This window comes from Falco peregrinus, chromosome 1 (assembly GCF_023634155.1).
Source record: "Falco peregrinus isolate bFalPer1 chromosome 1, bFalPer1.pri, whole genome shotgun sequence".
Taxonomy (NCBI): Eukaryota; Metazoa; Chordata; class Aves; order Falconiformes; family Falconidae; genus Falco; species Falco peregrinus.
In genome coordinates this window covers 114388349-114411309 of record NC_073721.1, presented here as the reverse complement: position 1 = coordinate 114411309, position 22961 = coordinate 114388349, and the positions used below count along the sequence as shown (strand labels likewise).

The window sequence follows — 22961 nt, the reverse complement described above, 5'->3', positions numbered from 1 at the left end:
GTGGCTTCAAATGGCTTATCCATGATACCCTAATGTGTGTGTAAATGACTCCCTTTTTGATAGATAGCAACTTCTGATTTAACCCCAAAGATATCTCAGTAGATGATCTGGAATGCCTGGCACAAAGATGGTAAGTTCACAAGATGAAGGTTGCAACCATCATGTAAAGGCATAGAGAAGAGGCATTGCCTTTACTGCAGTTACCCAAACAAATAATAATATGCAATGTAGAGTCCTAGATTCATAGAAGATATCTTTAATGTATTTGTTTCCCTGTCAATGGGCTCAATCTCCATTGACCAGTTAAGTCTCAGACACGCTAGTACTAGCTGGTGCTCAGGAAACTAACTGACCAAACAGACTCCAAACAACAGGAATGTCTGCAGCATTTACAACAGCACTGCAACTCCAACTTCTCTGCGCCTTGCAAACTTACAGTACATTTTGAGTAGGAGGGCTGAAAAGAAATCAACTTCAGTGGCCACTGGGGCAGGTGAGAAAAGCCAAGTATCATTTACAGTGTGTATGAGCCACTGGTGGCCACCACTAACATACAACAAACATACGGTAGCATTTTAGACGTGATACTGAAGGCTGACAGAACTTCAAAATGCAGAGAAACATGCTCTAGGGATAAAGCCTATTCAGCTGTGAAACAAGGTAGCACTATCATAAGAAGGCTCACTAAAATTAAGAAAACCACTATTCCAAATAATAGCAGAGCCATCTAATGTAACAATCTTCCTTATCTCACAGTACAGACATTTTTTCAACACCATGAAACCATGGATATGTTCCGCATTTCTGTCTCACTTGCCCTCCGGCACATTAGGCTCCCACCTCCTCCTTCACTTGTCAAGAGACCCTTTAGATTGCCAGGAGGATTGTTATTAAATTCCCACTTCCAAGCTTCTGCTGAAAGCTGTCCCCTCTTCCTTCCCTCTTCCTCTAACCTAAACAACAGAAATTTTTATAAGTGCCCTTTAGACCAGACTTCATAATAAGCAAGTAGTACCAGATTACTCTACAACGCTACAATGACCATTCAACGTTGCTAGAATACATTTCCATAGTAATTAGTTGTGATAGACCTCTGCGACTATACAGATTCTAGCCCACTGACTCGAACTCTAGAAATGGCTGAAAAAGGCAACTAAATGCCATACATTCATTCCCTAATGTTCACATTTTACCATAATTATCTTTCTTTTAAGTTGCAGAGGATTGAATTAAAATAGAAAACAGATCTAAACAAGCCAAAGTGCTTTCAAAAGTGGATTAATAAAAACATTAACTTTAAAAAGGCTGTTCTGCACATTGCAATTGCAAACGGAACCATTTATAACGGCTCTGGAGCACAGGATCAGACTGCTAAAGCACAGATTCAGAGCAAGTGAGAAATGAATAAGAGAAAAAAAATACTAAAATCAAAGAATGTCACAACAAGAGTAACACAGTATCAGATGACCAATAAATTGTGATGGAAATCTCTCAGTGACATCCCCATTGCATCCTGAGAGAATTGGCATTAGAAGAGATCACAGAATAGCAGAGAGCAATTTCCAGGGTGACATAAATAAACACACAACCTAATGTTTACAAGAATAATTGTACAGCTCAGTTTACAAGGAATGGTAATCGCTCTCAAGTTTAAAGAAGTATTTTGATGCGTTCTCAAATTTAAAGCCCACAGACTTTCAAGGGAACAAGACAATCCCTGTATCGAGGCTTATGTGACACTTGGTGATGATCATCCACTTCAAATTAGTTAATTTTTCAAAAGGAATGTAGCCATGTAACAAAAATGTAGATTCTTTTTAGTGGTTCTTACAATAGGTTCCATGCAAGTACAACTGCTTTTACAGTAGTTCCACATATGTCGTCTTATTCAACAGCTGGGAAAAGAATTTCTGACTTTGCAATAAAATCCACAATTTAAAGGTAATATTAAAATACTTGCATGGTACTCCTTCAGCACTAGTTCTATTAAAGGGATCCGGCATGCCGTTAAGACTCTGACAGTTCTCATCCTATGTTAAGTGCTGTAATCCCAATACAATAAGATTGTTACATGCCTAAACCTAATTAAAAACAACTATTTGTCAGAAGGTACTGTGTTCCTTTTAGGCTACATCAACATCGGCAAATGGGAGCAGATCTGTAAAATAAAACAGATGGCAATGATCTACTCCCTACACTATACACATTTCCTGGGAGTTCGCTTCAATGTAGATCTAAACTGGTTTTGTCATTTGCATCCCCATTAAAAACTGGTGTGCATGAGACAGCTTTGGAGTACATTACCTGATTTATTTTATTTTTAGTTTGCATGCTCTGAGATTGCTCTGTAACATGTACCAAAGCATGGGAATAGGATTAATCTGAAGGTTTGCTATCAAAGCATGCCCCTGATACAAACTAAAACCCTGGTACAGACATCATGAGCCACCATCCTTCTGGGCTTCTGCACGTTCAGGCAGCACCCACAGAACAAATCCAAGAAACTTACGCTGTACCTAGCTGGGCATTAGCCTGCTCGGTTGTGAAACACACAGCAAAAGCTACCTACATACTGTCACAGAGAAAACTGAACCTTTACAGTCTGCGTGAAACCATCAACCAGAACTGAGTGAAAACAGGCAATATATAGAATCATTTTCAAGAAAGAAATGATTTTGTCAGATCTGCCATTAAATGTTAATACATAAAATAACGTTAAAATACTTGTACGTTGCTAGCTCTATTAAAGGGATCTGACATGCTTTGTCTGAGAAAATAAAGACTTACTGGGCTTACATAAGCCAATAGATTTATTTCTGTATTAAATCAGTCTATTTGAAATTTTAGTTACTCAAACCATTTAGTTAAAACCGGTCAGTTGCTTCAGATGCTGCTAATACTGGTCACTAACATTTGGGGATTTATAACAAGTAGAAGATATTTTTCCCTTCATGTCTCTCCTGAAAGATGTACTACTACTGAGGAAATAATTCCAGCACTCAGAAATAGATCTTCAAGAGTTTTCAAGCAGTTTTATGAGCTCCTTGTCAACATTATCAGAAAATTTTAGCTCCAATTCTACAACACGATGCATAACTTGCTCTTTTACTGACACAGTCATTAAGTACAAAGCTTTAACTGGAGTAAAAGGGTTCAACAGAGTAGTCCTTTAGATATATGGACTTTTTTCTTTACTGTGGATCCTGTCGTCATTCGTCAGACCACCTTTTGCAAGAAAAGGTTAAACTGAACCTAGAAATTGCTCACACTGCTTTAGTCAAGGCCTAAAGCCTGAAGGGCCCTCTGTTGGCAGATGCCTTCCCAGCTGTTAAAATCCACAATGTCGGATCAGGCAGCCTGTGCACATTCCTCTTTTTTGTCGCAAAAGCATTTCCTTATTATAAATCTATTTCCTCCCACTCTTTGATTTTGAAATATATTTTGCCTCAGCTTCGTCCCCCCTCTGCCATATAAGTAACAATCAGAACCAACAAACCCCTCTGATCAGGCACCTGCCTCAACCAGCTGCAAGGAAAAGGAAAATTACATATAGAAGATTTCAAGACAAAACGAGCAAGAATAGTGAAAGTTTCTTTCACACACAATGGGTACTCTAGCTTTGTTCCATCTCTAAACTTCTGCAGTCTATTCAGTGACTACTTACTATCAAAATTTACTTGGCTGAGTTTTTATTAGAAGTGATTTACCTCATGGACAATTCTTCCAAAATACAATGGGTACAAGCAGGACGAGCAGCTCAGTTGAATTATTTTTAAAGTGAATTTTTCATGGTCTAGTTGCCTTTTGCAATTAAAAAAACATCAGAAAAGCAAACTCTGAAGGTCTGCTTGGATCATACTCATTGAAATAAGGCAAACTTCTCAATACAAGAAATGTCAATTGTTTGTTTTAAGAGCTTTAGGAGCCACTTTAACTAAAACCAAGACTGTTTCAGATCAGTTCAAGAGTGTAAAAATGATTCAAATTAATATAGTGCCTCTTATCCACATGAAAACATAATCCAGCATATAAAAATTACAGATCTAACAGCAAAGTTCACACTGATATATTGGGTATCATACCACAGCAAAAGAGATTTTATTCTTTTACTAAAAGATTATAAAATTAAGAAGTTGGGGTAATCTAGAACTGAAAACCCAATCCATTACAATCTGCGTATTTTGAAAAGGAAGACACCTGCCTCCATTTCTCTGTCAAAACAAAGATAAGCTTTAGCTGTGAATAACTAATAACTGAGCAAGATCAAAACTCAGGGTCGAATTTTAGAAACGAAAAGGGGCAGACTCATGCTGGCAAAGTACACCATGAAACATATCAGCATCTTGAACTCGTAGCAGGGCTTAACCTACAGATACAATATTCATAGACAGATACACGTTTGTACGTAAAGGTGTGTGTATTTCATACCACCCAAATGCATAACCACCTACATAATTCTCTTTGTAGGGGATATGAGGCAGAAAAACTACTGTACAGACACACCCGAACGTCTTGAAGACGAGACAAACAACAAAAAATAATGAAAGTCAGAGTCAACCTGTGGCAATGGAGTACAAAGATGAAGTTCATCCAGATCCAGAGAGAAAGCAACAGTAAAGTGAAACTATATGCCCTAAGTGTAGTTATCTCCTTCTATAACACCGTAAGCGCATATAGCAGAAGGGACTGAAAATAATAAAAGTACTTACATATACACACAGGCATGCTTTTATTGTGGTAACAAATAGTATTCAAGGAAATCTAAAGCTAGCATTTTTACTTGTACTGAACAAATATAAGTAGTGTGCAGCAGTATATTAGTGAAACTAATAAATAGCATTACACGATAAATAAATGCCTGTGATTACAAAAACATTTCACAACATGCAAGTCAGTACAGCATACACAAGATGTGATATGTACACAGACACTTCCAGAAGCGCTAGCTTTTGGAATAGCATGCATGTTTATAAAAGGTCACCTGGCATATTGTGTCATGGTCATGTTGGATCACCACCATACCAGGAGCCTTGCATAGCAATCATCCAAAATAGCGGAGCATTGCATGCACCTACAATACTCTGAGCCACTGCTTGCTCCCTTCCCCAGAGTTTTCTCTGTACTCTGTACGTTTTCTACTTCGACCATAAATACCAATCTTCTTACTATTTAGAAAGCATCTATCACATTCTTGGCTTAGTTTAATATAATTACAGCACTGACGGTTACTGACAGTTGCAAAGAAAGCTGTACTACTGCAATGTGAGACCAAAGCAGAAGATAAACAAGAAAGCACTTGCTGAAAGTAAACTGCAACAAAGAGTTTCCTATTAAGTAAATACATCCCTCAATTATGAAATAGTTGCAGGAAGGAACAAAGCAAATCTATTCTTAATTATTGTCAGAGCAAAATTAAGAAATTATTTTGCTAAGAAATTACTGTGCAGATGCAAGCAGTATCTTTCTGTGGGTATGTGAGTTCTCATTCATACACTATATTTTTCCAAGTATTTAGCAGAAGAACTTAAAGAAATGCAATACATTATATCATACTCAAAGGCGGACAATAAAAAGCTCATAATACATTATTTCAAACAAAACCCTGGGGTATGCTCTATCTGCATAATGAAAAATTAATGCAGTTATTCTGGAAATTCAAGGACTCTGGCACCACAGGCATGCAGGAAGGAAAAAGGCTAAGGAACAGAGACAAAAGGTTGCAAGTGAACTCAGTCAGTGCTTCCACATGTGCTGAAAGTTTAATTTCTTGTGTTTTGGTTAGAAATTTGCAAGGAGTAAACCTCAGTATTGGCCAGCCAAGTCAATATCAGAGATAAGAGGTCTGTCAGCCAAAGTATCCAAAACTATGCTTCAACATCAAGGTCAGAAAAGCTTTGTTATTTCCAAACAAAAAGTGCATCTGCTGCATGCCTGTTTCAGCTTGTGATGTAGCTTGTCCTGGCAAGCAGTCCAGGCAGTCACTCATTATAAAATAAAGCTACCTCAGGAGCTAATTTGCTCATTTACAGGGCTTGCAAAGGGGTTGAGAGGTACCAGCTAAAGCTGAATAGATCTTTGAGCTTTGAAATCTCTGCATCTTTCCCCTTTCTCTCTAAATCCACGCAGAATCTCTTGGAAAAGATGGTGCTGGAAACTCTGAATCCAATGCACTACAACATCACCGGCCTCATACCGGACACCGTGCCAGTGGCCACAGTGCCCATACTCATTCTCATGTGCTTTCTGTTTCTAATACGGAATCATGAAGAAACCTCATCAATACCAGGTAAATTAACTTTAGCTATAGTATCATGTAAAAGCTGTCACAGCATGGGGTTTTTTTGGTTTGTTTTCAAAAGTAAGTGCAAAAGCAATGCTGAATAATGATTGTATGCAAAGAAAGTTTACTAAGAGTCAGTTTAAATAATACCATTTTTTTAAAATAACTGATAAAAAAGCAATCAGGCTTGCTCTAACCTCAGAACTTCCATAATAAACCTGGCTTGACTATATAAATATATGACGCTTAGTTTTCCACTGTATTATGTATATGCTAGAAAGATGTAATACCATTTTACAAACTCTAGTTGTTCACATTTTCACGTGCATTATAAACTACTTTTTACATGTTTTAATTTTAAAGCTTCCTAAATTGTCTTTACTAGAAACAAACCATTATTATTTTTATTACTGTTATTAAAAATTCTTCAGATTTTAAGTAGATTATCAATTTTTCTCTCCGTGTTTGACACTGAAGACCCTACAGAACAAAACAACATCAAATTACTTCCCTTTTAGAGGGCCCCTTCTGTAATGTTTTGAGGGCTTATGGTAGATGTTCCTGATTCAGGCTGTTTTTCATTAGATGCAATGCAATGACCTACCACACGAATGAGACTGGTGTATACATCTCACAAAGGTGTTTGACTACAGGAATAATCCTAAACCTACAGAATAATCCTAAACTAATGCAGTGGCACCTAAATGAAATTAAGAGAAAAGATCCTTGCCAAGTATCCTGCAATATGCTAAAACTCTTTGAAAGTCAGAGAACAGGGGAAAGTATTCACAGAAGGTTATGTATTCTATTTGAATACTTGATCGGATCAATAACAAGACAGAACTAAATTAATAATCTTTAGATTTACAGGTATTTAAATAATCTGGGGTCTTGCAGTTCCTAGCAGTGGAATGTATGTTGAGCCATATGCAACTTCTAAGTTATTAAACAGTATACAAAAGTTTTCTGAGTACTTAGTTGTATGGAGTTAGATTTATGCTTTACAAACAAAAGGGGCAAATTTAGCTTTCCCTGATGAAGGAAACTTCCTTTTAAAAGAGGTAGTTATTGGCAAATTCTCTCCGGCTGTCTCGGCTTTCTCCTTTTTGTTGTAAGAGGAAAATCTGCGAATTAAAGGATTTGGTTGAGAACTTTGTTGACTAAATGCTTATTAATCCATTCTTAACTCCTACTGAAGTATGTTTTCATAAGTTTACAGCAGTAAAGTACTTTTCGCCTTAAATATCTGTTTACTCACTCTAGTATTAATGACTTTAAAATAAATGTAATTAATTACATGTACTTACATCAAAAGGATATCGACTTTTGTAGATGTTACTATGACACTTCAACACAAACTCAGCCAAGGTCACTCAAAGGATTTGTTAAAATCACAAATTAATAAACCATATGTATTTTTTCTAGATCATGTCTTCTTTCTAGTATCTAGCCATTGTCCCTCAACATGTAAGCAATCTCAAAGCAGCAGTCTGAAATTGTGCAAAGTAGTAATGAGTGTCATTAGTTGTATGTACATTGAAAGAACTTTAGGCTTCCGTAGATACTAAGGAGGCTTCAACAATGTAGATGCAAGTTTCTCTAAGACAGAGCTTCAGGACAGGGTTGTTACATGTGAAGTGCCCAATGCAGACTTTGATTATCATGTTAAAAAGCTCCTTTCAAAAGGGTGATGCTCAGAGGTATGTTTTTGTCAGTGAGCACTGCTCAGACAAAACTTTCCTTGCTCTGTTTCTTAGGGCCAGGATACTGTATGGGAATCGGTCCCCTCATTTCACACGGAAGATTTCTCTGGATGGGAGTAGGTAGCGCCTGCAACTACTACAATAAGACATATGGAGAATTTGTGAGAGTTTGGATCAGCGGTGAAGAAACATTTATAATTAGCAAGTAAATTCTTATCTTCTATCCTTAATAATATGAAGAGCTTTTTCCACATTTTTACCACCTCTTTGCTGCTTTTTTCCTAAAGTAGAATTAAAGTTATTATGTTCAAAATTTATCCTAACATACACCTTTTTCTTTCTGCTGTTCACAGACCTTTTTCTAATATCTTGTTTCTTTAAAGACTCTACTATTGAAATACATTTGAATTCTCTCATTTTCTTCATGGAAAGGAAGGTCAAGCACTGTGGGTCAATCTTAAAAAATGTTTACTGTCTCTTACTATTTCATTTAATATTAAGATTACATGCTATACAGGAACCTAGACTGCGAAGCAAAATTAAGCCAAATTTTATTTTCCTGTGTTCTTAAGTATCTCCTAAAAATGGGAGTAACGCTTGAAGATTACGGCTCCAATTCAGCAAATTAATTAAGCAAATGCAATGTTATAGGATTATGAGTAATTCCACTCCAATTAATGGGATTACTCATAGACTTCAAATATACACAGTATTAAACATAATGCTAAACCTCAGACCATCATTTTATTAGCTCCAGTGGATGGTTGCTTTCTTTTTACATTGTATCTTCTGGATGCTTATGAGTTATGCCATGAAAGAAAAATAAACCAACACAGCAGTAAAATTTTACCATATGTAATTGATAAAGAATCACAGCCTTTTTATTAGCAATATCAATCAATTCATACTCAGTTTTCATTATGTAGAAGCTTTTCAAAGACAATGTAGCATAGAGGACTATCACAGGACTTGCCATTCAAAGCAAGTCAGCTTCATCTCTGCTTATTTTTACCTCTGTAAAAAGAGATAATGTGACAGCAAAACTATTTACATTCCTATCCTACATAGGTGTTGTCTCTTTTCTTAGACATTTTTTGGTTAAAAGCATTGACTGTACACAGAGAACTAGTATTTAACTTAAAAAAAATGCAGAATAAAGTTTTCAGTGGATCATAAATTCACTGCAAAACTAAACATAACCTGAATTTTGTAAAAGTATACTATTTCCAATGTCATCTGACTTTTTACCATCAAACCTAATCATACTGAGGTGCTAACGCACAGAGACGAGGACTTGCAGTCTTTGTTACAACAGTTATCTTTTGGAGGACTTCAAATAGTTTCATAAGGAAAATCTGCTTATACAAGGTTTTATGTCAAAATCCTTCCTTAAAACAGTATTATGCGTCTCCTATGTTGATGTGTGGAATAAAAGGAAGCACAATGAGCCTCCTGCACCTTTGCATTCCTGGGGACAGCTGTCATACTCCAACACCATCTTTTCATGCTCATGGAAATACGGATGATGACCTTCGACATGTAAAAAACTTTCTAGGGAATTAGAAAAGAGAGCACATGTGGGGAAGTGTAGGGAAGAGAGAATGTGCTGAGTTCCTTAGAAGTTTGGACCTGCAGACAATCCTCCCTGTCTTTACTCCGATCCTTAGTCCATGTTTGTCTATTTGTACCATATGGCATCTCACTGCTAACTTTACCTCTGGTCATGCAAATCTATGGTGAAAACCCAGCGCTGCCGAAGTCAATAGCAGAGTCCCATTTACTTTGCCTGAGGGGAAAAAATAAACTAAACCCATGTAAGAACTCTGGGATTTGGCCCACAGAGTATGCTACATGGTAAAGTAGCATATTGTTTCATTTCAATCTCTGTTCTGAATTTCCTTGCCTTTGTTGGATTTAATTTGATCAGGTTTTCATCACTTTTCTAACATTTTTAAATCAACATTTCTAAAATACTAGCTCCCTCTAAAGGAATTTATACCCCAAGGCAATAATGCTGGTCACAACCTGTTTGCCAGCATGTGTAAATAAACCTTGTCAACTGTAAAAAGAATTACACATATCATGGATTTCCCTAACACGTCTATTTAGGGATAGTTATCCCACACATACATCACATTATGAAGTTGCATATTTAAATGATGCATGTATATTTTTGCTTTCTATATGTGTCGGGGAGTGACCAAACAGCTACAAAAGTATAGCTGCAATTTAATGCACATCATGATGTAATTATCAACTGTCAAAATATTTTTCACCTCATCTTCTGAAATATCTGACACTGGTCATTGCCTGAGTTTATCATATATCTACATGTTTCTATCTACACAAAATATTCAAATTAGAATCTATGTGGGGGGGGGTACTGAAAAACAATTTTAAATCTAAGCAGAATATGTTCTTGCTCTAATGTACCTTCTGAAGGTATATATCATTGAGATTTTTTAATTATGTAAAAGGAACAACACTTAATGTCAAGCATCGTGCTTCCTGCTAAATTCGGAATGCAAGTCACCACTTCAACTACAGATCGTCAGAATAAAAATTCTGTGTACAATCTATAAATAGTATTTTTGTTTTGAGCTTTCCTCTCCCCCTGTTTCTTTCACAGATCCTCAAGTGTATTCCACGTAATGAAACACTGGCATTACGTTTCTCGATTTGGGAGCAAGCTTGGATTACAGTGCATTGGCATGTACGAAAACGGGATCATATTTAATAACAACCCAGCACACTGGAAAGAAATCCGTCCCTTTTTCACCAAAGGTAAATCAGTGTACATTAAGACACTGCGTCACTGTAGCACACCATCTGTCTTTTCTGAAATGCTGTATGTCCTCTGCATACTTACAGAAAACTGTACTCTCTATACATCCCGTAGAAATACATTATTGCACGTGTTCTTTCACATTTATCTTTTAAGTATGCTATTTGAAATGGTTCTGAAGTAGTTCTGCAGATTCTTAATCTCATCCAATTAAAACAAAAGTAAATTATGCCCACAAGCCAAGTTTTTAAATGCTTTTATGTTTCAAGTCCAACATTTACATTAGCTCAACTGGCACTTCCATAAATGTAGTTGGATATTCCTATCCCAGCCTCCACTAAATTCAAAGACTTTTCTGCCTTGTTCTAAAGGGGGAGGGTGGGGGGTGTACTTTAGTTTCAAAATTAAGATAAGCACAGCAGAACTGTTTCTTAATCCCTCTGATATACATGGAATCAATGTAGTAAGAGAGAAAAAGACTGAAGTAATTTACATCACTACGTTGAAATCAAATAGAAAATTACAGAAACTCCAACTGTCACCATTTCATGAGTCTGCAATTTTTTGATTCACCTTCTTTCCATGAACTGAAAAACTTCAGTATTTGCATATCATTAGAATTGGCTACTTCCAATGATCTTACAGCCTTGCTAACAAAACTGCCACACTTGTTCTGCAAGTTCTACAGTTCCGAAAAGATTCTTACCAGCTGAGACTGCAGCAGTTAACGACAGTGATTCTAGTAATGAAAGTAAAAGAGCACCTAAAATAAATTGTTTATCTGTTAGTTTAAATTTTCTGTTATTATTTTGGTGATGCAGCTGTGCTCCTGTATAACACTAGGACCCTTCCTACATGATTTTGCTACCGAAAAATATCAGCAACTTTGTAATGGTTGAAGATGGCAGGAAAAAATATTTTTATTTTACTAGCTATCCCTACAACTACCAGTTCTCTCTATTTACAAAACAGGCCAACTCTGAATTACAAACACACAATCCCTCTCAACACATATTTGACAAAATAATGTCCTTGAGGCAATTACAGCAATAAATAAAGTACTTAGGGCAAGGTCTCCAAAGTAATTCAAAAGTTATCTGAATCCATTTCAGCTGGAGCCAGTCAAAATCCTGCTGAATTACATCACAACGGATCTGACCACTGCTTTTGGTGGCTTTGGCATTCTTAAAATGCAATAAATCTGTCATGACACTATCTCCACTCTTCATAGGTGGATAGACTACTGCCAGGCTAGGCTTCTGTAGGTCCACAGAGACACTACAGGTCGCCAGTACCTTACTGCAAAGCTACCATGCTCTTTAAGAGCGCCCAGGAATTATGTTTTCAGAAATGCCCATCATCCTCCCCCACCAAATCCCCAAGCTACCTTCCCTGCTCAGTGTCACTACAAGCAAATGTGACAGGACACCCACAGGGCATGCAGTGCAGCAGGGGGCATGGACACCCTCCCACACAGAAAGGCAGCACAAACAATGTCAATTATCTTTCCTTAACACTGTACGAACCCGGGACAAAATCTGTATCTAACATACAAAGCGGCTGGATGCAAAGAAAGCTTGGGCTTTGAGTTCATTGCCATTTTAACTCCAATGTTTACGTTTTTTCTTTCAAAAGATGTTAAGTCCCTAAGTTTCAGAATTGTTTTATTCTAGTCGCTCACAGAACAATGTTTTACATTTTGTTGACACCATTATCTCCAATCAATACCTAAGTTACAAAAGCTAACCAACCTTCTGATCATTTTGCACATGTATCTCAGCTCTGTCTGGTCCTGGTCTGGTGCGTATGATAGCGATTTGTGTTGAATCAACAATTGATCACCTGGACAAACTAGAGGAGGTAACCACTGACGCAGGAAACATCAATGTGTTGAATCTTATGAGACGGATCATGCTTGACACATCTAATAAGCTTTTTCTTGGGATCCCTTTGGATGGTACGAACAGCTTTATTTTTACCCCTTATGATGGACCTAAAGTGCATATCCAAGGAAAACTCACTGACATCGCTCAGCAGTTTTGTTTCAGAAAACAGTGCAAGAACAGACTCCTATATCACCAGATAATTAATTGAAATTGATTTATAAGTGATTTTAGTTTGAATGCAGAATATTATATGACCACAAATATACACTAGCTTGTCACACCCACCTTAATAAATAGTACCATTTAAAGAGGTTTTTATGCACTGAGTCGGTACAATCCCAATATTATATGCACTTAATCAGAATTTTTTCCTCAAAATTAAGTGATTGCCTTGAAAAGTTCACCTGACAATTTAAGTCTTCTGTGATTTCTTCATCCTCAAAACTATGACAGAAATAACATACCATGATGTCTAAATTACACCATTTCAATATGCTGTAAGAGTTCTGCTTCTGCTCTCCTGTGGGAGACTATTTGGCTCTGGTCGAAACACCACTATCTCCCCTTTTAGCTAGCTGAGAGTTTTCACAAAGATCTATACCTTTTCTACAGTGTGCTACAAATTTTTCATAATGTTATCTTACCATCACTAAGACCAGTCGTTTATCAAATTCCTGTGAACCTTGTTGGAGTATTATTAATTTGTGTTACTTGACTATTAAGGTTTATATTTCTTACTTTTTGTTAATGTTTATTTTCAGAACATGCCATTGTACTTAAGATTCAAAACTACTTTGATGCTTGGCAAGCACTTTTATTAAAGCCTGACATCTTTTTTAAGATTTCTTGGCTGTGCAAGAAATATGAAGAGGCAGTGTAAGTATCAACAGTTTTATACATCATTTGCATAAGATTCTTTTTCTGGGAAGGGTATCTTCCTTGCCTTTTAGAAAATAAATTGTGAAACTTGCAAAGCTGCGTGGCTGAAGTCCCCATCTGCAGACCCAAGATAGCAACAGAACAAGATTTGCCACTGATGTTACATGTGGCTGATCTCAGGGGCGATTTAAGGCGCTTGTCTATTCAGTCCTAGTTTACTCACCAAAATATTAGTTAATGCCAGCTCAAATGCGACACTAAATTGAAATCACTGGTTCAGTTCAAACAGACAAAGAAAAGCCATAACATGTGGTGAAGTTATATGTGCTATCTAGTTGAGGACAGTCAAACATTAGGCTACGCTTCATCAAAACAAAAAAACTCATCTGCATTCATGGCACTGTCCCAGAAGAGTTAACCCCCAAGCATAATCCTATTTTTTGGTTCCTTCAATGCGCATTTTTGAGTGAACAGTAATTTTTTAATTAAAACTTGGTGCTTAGCACGATAATCCATTTCAAGGGTTTTTTATCCTAAGGAACAAATATGTTTTGCCATCTTCCTCTTTGCAAAAGTACAAAACGCCTTTTCTATTTTTATAATCTGGTTTGCCATCTTTTGCCAAAAGAGGTCTGGCTATAAAAAGAATCAGTAATGAGTTTGTTAATTTTGGATTTGGAATCCATCTAGTGAGAGTAACTCCTACTCATGAAGCATATGTAATAAATTGTTTTGATAGTGCTATATAACGTATAGGCTTTAAAGAAAAGATGAAGGTTCATCTAAAGTAATTGAGAACTCTTATGAACTAGACACAAGACTTACCTTCCCTAATATGTGCTTCCTGGTTATTATTATGCCACTGATTAGTGCTTTATTCTGCGATTCTAATAATAGCTAAATACAGTGGCACAATTACTAGAAAGCCCCTGCAGGCAAATACAGATGTTTCAAAAGCAATCCCATTAAAATGGACTTATTCATAAATTTCTACTGGAAAAGAAAAAAAAATAAAAAAAGATTGATGGACTTAAAGCAATGCAAAGAACGACTACAGGATATGACGACTTCCAATATTCTCCTGATAAAAGTTGGCAAAAAGAACCTTTTGCTATTTCTAATACATAAAAGATGTTATAAATAATGAAAGCTTTACCAGGTTTGAAGTTTTAAATGCATTTACCCCTACAAAGCCAGTCAGATTTTCTTTCCCAACAATAACAAACACAAATGGATAGCCTGAGGATTTTATTAAAAAACTTTTCAAAATATTTTTTAAACTAATTGCCCTGAAATCTATAGCTTATTCAAAATTCAAAAAAAAATTATAAAAACTGGTTTATGTTGCTTTTTTTCACCACTGAAATACAAACTGTTGACACATATTACTATTTAAATATGAAAACTTTAGATCAATTCTACCTTCAAGACAGTACAATTTTTCTAACATTTATCTATATTTTTCTAACAATTAACCCTCACGTTCTCTAAGTTCGTTTCATTCACTGATAAAATACAGTATAAAATAGAAGGAAGTACACAAATTCTTTCAAAACATTAACAAATCTTTAAAACCTCTATTCATCAACAGGATATACAAACTTATTTTCATCTTTTTCAGTCTCCCTTATAAGAAGAGAGTAAGATTGCAGTCCAAACTAACAAGGAATTATTTAATAAAATACACCTTCCATGGTATTACTACTTTTGCAGAGAACCATGTAACTACTCTTAGGAATACTTAATTTCTGCCATTCTTTTATGTTTTTATTGGTATAACCTCTATGCTTTTAGTCATATTCTAGCGTATCCTACAAGTCTGCAGATATTTCTCAATACGTTGGGTTTAATCTGTTTTCAGCAAGGATTTGAAAGAAGCAATGGAAATCTTAATAGAACAGAAACGACAAAAGCTTTCCACTGTTGAAAAGTTGGATGAACATATGGATTTTGCATCCCAGTTGATTTTTGCACAGGTATTGGCAATGTACTCAAAATATGGCTTTTTTTAAATTAAATAACTTTAATTTTTCTGACATTCTCCTGTCACTAACACCACAGGCTTTGCAACTTAAACTTCACATGTCTATCTAAAAGTCATGTCATAGTAACGTGGTACAAATTAGTGGGTTCTGTGGAGTCCCTAATGGTATTTCAAACATTCAGTAGTTGCGTTTTCTGGAATAGTTGCATATCTGATGTTTTTCATGGCTTAAACATCCTTAAAACTCTTCCATCTAAGCCTTAATGTCCTTCAGTTTTTCCCTAACCCCTGTATTTTATCTTGATGTATTGCCTTTTGTTTGCAAAGGCTTCAAACGCTATATAAATCCTATCTTGTATACCTTCTGACAGCTCACAAACTCTGTTTGGAAAGGCACTAAATCAGTAAGAATCTGAGCTAAGAACAACCTCTTGCTTTTCTGTAAGATAATACACACCCATCAAAACAAGTTTTCTGGTTTTGTCCAAAAGACAAAAAAATAAATGCTATTTAGCATATAAGATAGACTGACAAGATTTTGACTTTTCTTTAAAGCAGATATTCTAGGTCTGTCCCATCCTACTGCTATAGGACCTTTGCTGCCACCGGAGGTCAGCAATCAACATTTTTCCCCAAATTTCCAATTTTTTTTCAGAACAGAGGGGATCTGACTGCTGAGAATGTAAACCAGTGTGTGCTGGAGATGATGATTGCTGCTCCTGATACTCTGTCTGTGACTCTCTTCTTTATGCTAATACTGATTGCAGAGCACCCCACAGTGGAAGAGGAGATGATGAGAGAAATTGAAACTGTTATGGGTAAGCAGGAGCTGCAAAGCCAGTGATGCGGGAATATAATTTTGCTTCAGCACTGATCTAATTTCACTCTTAAAACTGAAAGGCTGAAAATTGTAAGTGCTTTCTTCTAACAGAGGCATTTGCTGTAAAATATATGAAACACCATTATATGTAAAAGATTTTATTCAAGGTCAGAAGAAAGAAGATGAGGGATTTGTAAGATAAATTCAAATAGGAATCATCAGAATTTACTATCTATTAGAAAGAATGTGTTATATTCACTCCTCAGCAACAGCAGTAGGGATCAGCACTCGCCTCATAAGTTCCATTGAAATTATTTTCCTTTTACTTTGAAATAGCAAAAAGGGACACTAATTTCAAATACTTCTAATCACCAATATTTCTCTGTGTATATGCAGAAATTAAGTTTCACTATGACTGCAGAAGGGAAAGATTAGAGAAAATCATAATTATATTCTGCTGTCATCCATTTTGATATCAAACTGGTCTCCCCTTTAAGTATTCAAAATACAATCAAGATATTTCAAATTTGTATTCTTCCCTTCATCAAGACTTCATTCAAAACTTGATACTGAACTACTGTAGAAAGTAATTTCATCCACTCTTATTCAAGAGTTCCTTCTGGTCAGTTTAACACTGGAAAATGTATAGCAGGTGCTTTAGTCTTTTTCTAATAATAAACTTTATCTTATTGTCCTCACGAGAATTGAGTACTCTCATCTGCCCTGTTTCTTTTGGATAGCCTTGATTTCTAAGGCAGTAGAATGTTGTTGCCTTTTCCTTAAGCAAATGACCAACTGGGGTAGCAAAGCTGCCTTTTATCTTAAAATCCTGCCACTGCAGCTGTCAGCCTGTAGTTTCTTGAACTGCTTGTGGCTTGAAAATTAAAGTAAGGCTCCCACTGGCAGTACATCATGGCGCTGATACCGCTGCTGATGGAATCAAGCTGGGAGGAAGTTACTCATGGTAATGGAAATAGTCAGGCCACAGCAAGACCTAGCGGTAGACCCAGCCAAACCCAATCACATCGCGAAAAGTTAAGGTCCCTACAAAGTTATCTCCCATCTGCAGCCTATTCCCAGATTGCATTTGGTGTCACCTCTCAGAGGATTTATTCATTGGGTCTTGTTGCTTTCAGTCATAGAGAAGTCAGGAAAGGATTTCCAGAGTTTTTTCATTGACAAGAAAGCAGAACAAAGACTCAAAATGTATTAAGAACAAGGTGAGATCATAAATTGATAAACCAGGGTTTATGCTGATGAATAACATACCGGATTCCCCAAATATGTAAGGCTACATAAAACTCCTTAGAAGCTGTTGGACCCTTCCTGATATTTCAGGACCTGAGAACTTTTCAAAATGTTTTGGTATTTGTACAATGAAGCTATGGAAGTCATAACCAACTTCTTCACCATCTGTTTTATTCCACAAGGTGACAGAGACATACAGAGTGATGACATGCCAAACTTAAAGATTGTGGAGAATTTTATTTATGAGAGCATGAGATACCAGCCGGTTGTGGACTTGATCATGCGAAAAGCTTTACAAGATGATGTAATTGATGGCTACCCTGTGAAAAAGGGGACAAACATTATTCTCAATATTGGACGTATGCATAAGCTTGAATTCTTCCCAAAGCCGAATGAGTTTTCTCTTGAAAATTTTGAGAAAAATGTAAGTTTTCTATCTTCTTTCTTACAGGAAATCGGGTATTATTTATTGGCAGTATCTCTTCCTTTGATCAAGAACATTGTGACCATAAGGCTGTTTTACCTTTGCCTAAGTACCTAGTTAGCTATACATCCTGCTTATTACTATTATTATTATTAAAGCCAGGCAGATATTTCCCTGTCAAAGTGCTTTTTAATTAAAAATTTATTACAATATTGAAACAAAGTTTTCCCAGACATCTTAATTTTGATTAAAGATTTCTGATTAAATTTGTCAGACACACATAGTTCCCATTATAAACCCTGACAGAGGACAAAATAAAGAGCCTTTAGGGAGCTAAAGCCACACAAGCAGTACCACACAGAGCTGAGGCCACCTGAGGATTTTCTGGAGAGGTGAAGCCGTACAGTAACCCCTAAGAGACTGAAAATTAGGAGACATTTTAGTCTTTCTTTTTTTGTTGGTTTGGTTTAATTTTTAATTAAATTTAAAATTAAAAAAATAAACATTTTATAGACCAAAACGGAAATCCTAAGTTTCAACCAACTCAGTACTGCAGATGTTGAGCAATTCAGTCTCAGCTCAGCATTTCAAATTATATACTAACTCCTAAAAGAACTAGAATTTTCTTTAGTCTAAATTATAGATTCCTATATCAAAAGCAACATGTGATTTTTTTTTTCCTACTTGTAATTCCCTACTATTGTAAATCATCCTTCAGATCATTTAGTTTCATTTAGACTCCCACTCTTCTGATTACTGATTAAACAAATTATTTTGCAAAACTGTTGTTCAGGAATAATCATCTGGAGAGATTAAGACTGTACTGAAAGAAAACAGACTGATGCTATGGCACGTTTGACTCATTGTTTTTGACTGTTAACCAGTGCAGATGGAAGCAGAAGATACTGCTACCCATGTGATAACACAAAATATGAAATGCTAAGGTCAGGTTAGCACGCCTGTGAGGGAATTAAATCTCCAGAATAAACAGTCATGCAAGAGCGGAGGGTATAATCAACTTAGTTCTATGAATGGAATCTCAACTGCAGAACATTAGCCTTGCTATCACAGATGCACCCATTTTCCTGGCATGCGAACCTTTGCCTACATTTTCTGGTGGCTTGTGAAATATTAAGCTTGAATGGGGTTGAAGCTAAAGGCTTAGTGCTTTCTACAGCTGTCATACTTCTCATTTTATCTAATTAAAAAAGTAACAAAATTTTATTACCTGCCAAGATTTTTTCTTTTGAGATATTAGAGATATTAGAAGCTGTGCACATAAGTGTCCAGTCATTTCAGATTTAAATAGATGATCCACTTTGAACCACTAAAAGTGGACTTACTAGTAAAAACACCTGAAGAAATAACTATGAAAATAAAGAAGAAAAAGATATGAATGTTCAAGCCAGAAACACACCTCTAAGTTTTACATTTTTCCTATTAAAAAAAAAAATCTAGGAGTACCATGTATGCCACACAAATAAGTGCTAAACAACCTGGTTAACATCTCTAAACTGCTGTTCGATCACCCATAGCAAATTCTGCACATGGTATTATAAACAACAGATCAAGAAAAAAGTAACTGTAGAAACTTCAAGAAGAGAGTAAGTGATTAAGTTTATTGAAATAACTATTCACTGAGAATAGTTTCCATTTTGCCACTCATTATTTTCATTCTAAGTATTTCTATCAAAATGAATTTCTTGCTTATTTTGTAAGTACACTTTGCTACTAAAAACATTTCCCCTTGACCAAATATTTAACCACACATTTTCTATCTGACTTGATGCATTCTGTTTCCCACATAATTATTCTAGCAGGCACAATTTTCACACAGTTCTCTAAGTGAAGGGCAATCCACGCCATTATTTAAGATATGATGGTATTGTTAGAATCTAAACATTTTTCCATTTTCCCAGGCTGCGCATTTGCCATTGTGCTGTACTGCCAGCTGCTGTACTTGCTCTGTATTATAAACACTTGCATTTACCTATCATTTCTCAAAAGAATTTAAACAGAAAACATTTTTCTCAATATGAAAATGAGACAAAAAGACAACTTTTTCTAGGTAATTTGATATAAAGTTACCTTTTCTACTTTTCTTGGGTTAAATAAGAAGTCAGAACACAGCAAATACCTTACTTTTTAAAAAGGAAGCTACACAGATGAAGAAAAATAATTTATGGTAGCTAGACTTGCTGCTTCTTACTCATAACAAGTACCTTTGTAGCTCGTTAGCAGAACTACTCATGCTGTTGGGACTGTCAATAAAAGCAGCAGAAACTAGCGATGCATTCTTCAACAGTTCTGGGAATCCTGCATTTCACATTTTAGTTGATAGGACAGGGATAATAATTTTTCTGTGTTATCTCTCTATCAGATATCAAATCAAATTTTCAACATTACGTTTTATGCCAAATTAATTCTCAGGAACACTAGCTTTTTAATTATAATTGTAGTAGGTGTATGGCTTTATGATTATCTTTAGACAAGGCATCAGCCTTTATCTCAGACATTTATAACCTCTGCAACGAACATTTTCTGAAGAAGTTTTTAATAAACTTTAATGCATATTGAAGAGCAAAAGCTTCATTCCATTTCACAGCTTGTGGTAAAATCCCTGTAGCTGACAGGATGAACAGGCTGAAATACATGGGCAGAATTCAGCTGGCTAACTTTATAATCCCTGCCTTCCAAATGGCATACCTTCTGTAGGCGTCTCTGTATTGCAGCTGACTTGGGTGGGAGGTTCTGTTCGGAGTAAATGAACATCGATCCTAAGAGATTATTTCTGCAAGTTTTTTCAGAGTATAACTGCTACCAATTTCCATCATCATTTTGGCTACTTTTATGAAGAAGAATTTGTCTTAAAGTTTATTCCTTATGTTATTCTGTGCAGGTTCCTTCACGCTATTTCCAACCATTTGGATTCGGCCCTCGGGGCTGTGTAGGAAAGTTTATTGCCATGGTAATGATGAAAGCAATTCTGGTGACTCTTCTGAGACGGTGCAGAGTACAGACAATGAAAGGAAAAGGCCTTAACAACATCCAGAAAAACAATGACTTATCCATGCACCCAGTAGAAAGGCAGCCTCAGCTGGAGATGGTTTTCACACCAAGAAGAAACACAAACAATAGTCAGGGTAACTAAAATGCATCAGCGTCAGCGTTAAAGTTACAGGGCTTTCTCAGCCACAGCCACCGCCACCAAGAAATACCCATCACTCCTCCATAAAGACATCTATGTAAAAACATTTTGTTGCCTCTACATGATTACAGCTTCAGATGCCAACTTGTTCAACCAGGTTCTGGCCACAGCTTCAATGTAATAAAGAAAGACTAAAATTACAAAATAGCCCTGTTGCTAGGTGATGCCACATTACACTCGGGGTTCCCAGCTACTTTTAAAAACCATTAAGTTTAGATGAAGTTAAACCTTGTTTTTCAAAGAGTGCAAGTTCAGAGGTTTGAGGGTTGCAAAAGGACATGCCTAACATGTTTAATTCTAGGACTACACGTGTCCCCCTTCCCCCCACCTCCCCGAAGCTGAACCTTGCAGTATTTAACTACTGCAAAAGTATTTAAATACTGCAAAATTATCTGGTTTTGAAAACACCTCAATGAATAATATTAAAGGTGATTTTAAGACTATGGAAATGAAAAAATTTAGGACATACATAAGTTATACAAAATGTTTGTAGAAGAAGTCATTCAAACGTTTTTCTTTACTTTGTTTTGTTGTCATATGAAACAGATACCAAAGACTTACAGTGTCAGATTTTACTGATGGTAGTAATTTTTAGAGTACTAATAACAGGTAGTAATAAAAGTTGAGATAACTGTTCTATGTTTTTAAAACCCAGAGTCCTGATACAGAGTATGTTACAGAGGATATGTAAACATCTTAGTAAAGACCACCTGAGAATAATGAACATGAAATGTTACCGCTAGTAATATACAGGGGGTGTGGAGCAACACTCAGCTCCACCTCAACTGGTTAACTGTAGAACTTTCCCACCTCACCTGTTTGGTGAAGAATTCAAATTCTCTCTAGGCTGCCTAACCAAGTCCTGTTTCAATCCCATTTTAATTGCTCAATTCTGCTTCAGAGACTAAGATACAGAGTTGTTGCCCATGTTCCCACACCACAGCACGGGAGAAAGTCCCTCCCTGATTTTGCACATAGGACTTACTGCTTGTCTTGAAAGAGCACTGGGCTGTATCCTGCTCTCCAAGCATCTTGCTGCACACCCTGATTTAAAGATAGTAGCATAAGAAGAAAAACATTGATGCAAGAGGTAAACCTTTTTTTAATTATTATTCAAAAGTAAAATGGGCTTTTCTCATCTACTCAAGGTAAGATATAAGTTTCATTGGGTAAATGCTCATTTTTGTAGTGGTAAAGAAGAAAAGTTCTGAACTAACAAGCAGATTTCTGTAAAACATTTTTTAAAGGGTTTTTGCATACATGGATTTTTATTTTAATTATAAATTAGGCTTAATTTTATATTTAGTCCTTAACAGGAAAGCAACGTAACTACCCAACGTTTCTTGTTGAAAATGGACCTGTCTTGCAATCTGTAGAATCTCGACATTCATGAATAACACTACTAGCCTAATGAGTTGTTAGTTCGATCAAGAACAAAAAGATCTTCCTGGCCTAATGACAACGTTCCTTGACAGAGACTTCCCATTTTCAGTATGCTTGAGTTTTCATACTGTGTAACCCAAAGTTTTCTGGATATAAGAGCCTTGATACAGCCAAAAAACCAATGTACAACAGGCTTTCTATTAACCTTTTTCTTGCAAGTCAGTTAAACTATAAGAAAAAATTGTCTATGTCCTTAGAAAATCTAATTAAAATTATTTAATTAATCTGTTCCCTAAGACACTGCTCTCAAGGTCCAGCAAAGGAAGATAGAAAAAAAAACCCTGCATAAACTCAACAAATA

General features: G+C 36.1%; 1 protein-coding gene across 1 annotated transcript; it reads left to right on the top strand.

Moving 5' to 3' along the window:
- Positions 1 to 5927: 5927 nt before the first annotated feature.
- LOC101920378 (aromatase) lies at positions 5928 to 21160 on the top strand. Its single transcript, XM_013302440.3, has 9 exons — positions 5928 to 6286; positions 8038 to 8188; positions 10613 to 10767; positions 12549 to 12725; positions 13416 to 13530; positions 15395 to 15509; positions 16173 to 16335; positions 17768 to 18009; positions 20909 to 21160. Exons 1-9 carry the CDS (start codon positions 6142 to 6144, stop codon positions 21158 to 21160), a joined length of 1515 nt encoding a protein of 504 aa, XP_013157894.1. The 5' UTR covers positions 5928 to 6141.
- Positions 21161 to 22961: the final 1801 nt, after the last annotated feature.

Excerpts from the sequence above, each read along its gene's own strand:
- LOC101920378 (XM_013302440.3), top strand. The coding sequence starts at position 6,142 with ATGGTGCTGGAAACTCTGAATCCAATGCACTACAACATCACCGGCCTC. Across the intron at positions 10,768-12,548 it reads CCGTCCCTTTTTCACCAAAG|CTCTGTCTGGTCCTGGTCTG; the intron begins GTAAATCAGTGT and ends CATGTATCTCAG. Across the intron at positions 18,010-20,908 it reads TTGAAAATTTTGAGAAAAAT|GTTCCTTCACGCTATTTCCA; the intron begins GTAAGTTTTCTA and ends TATTCTGTGCAG.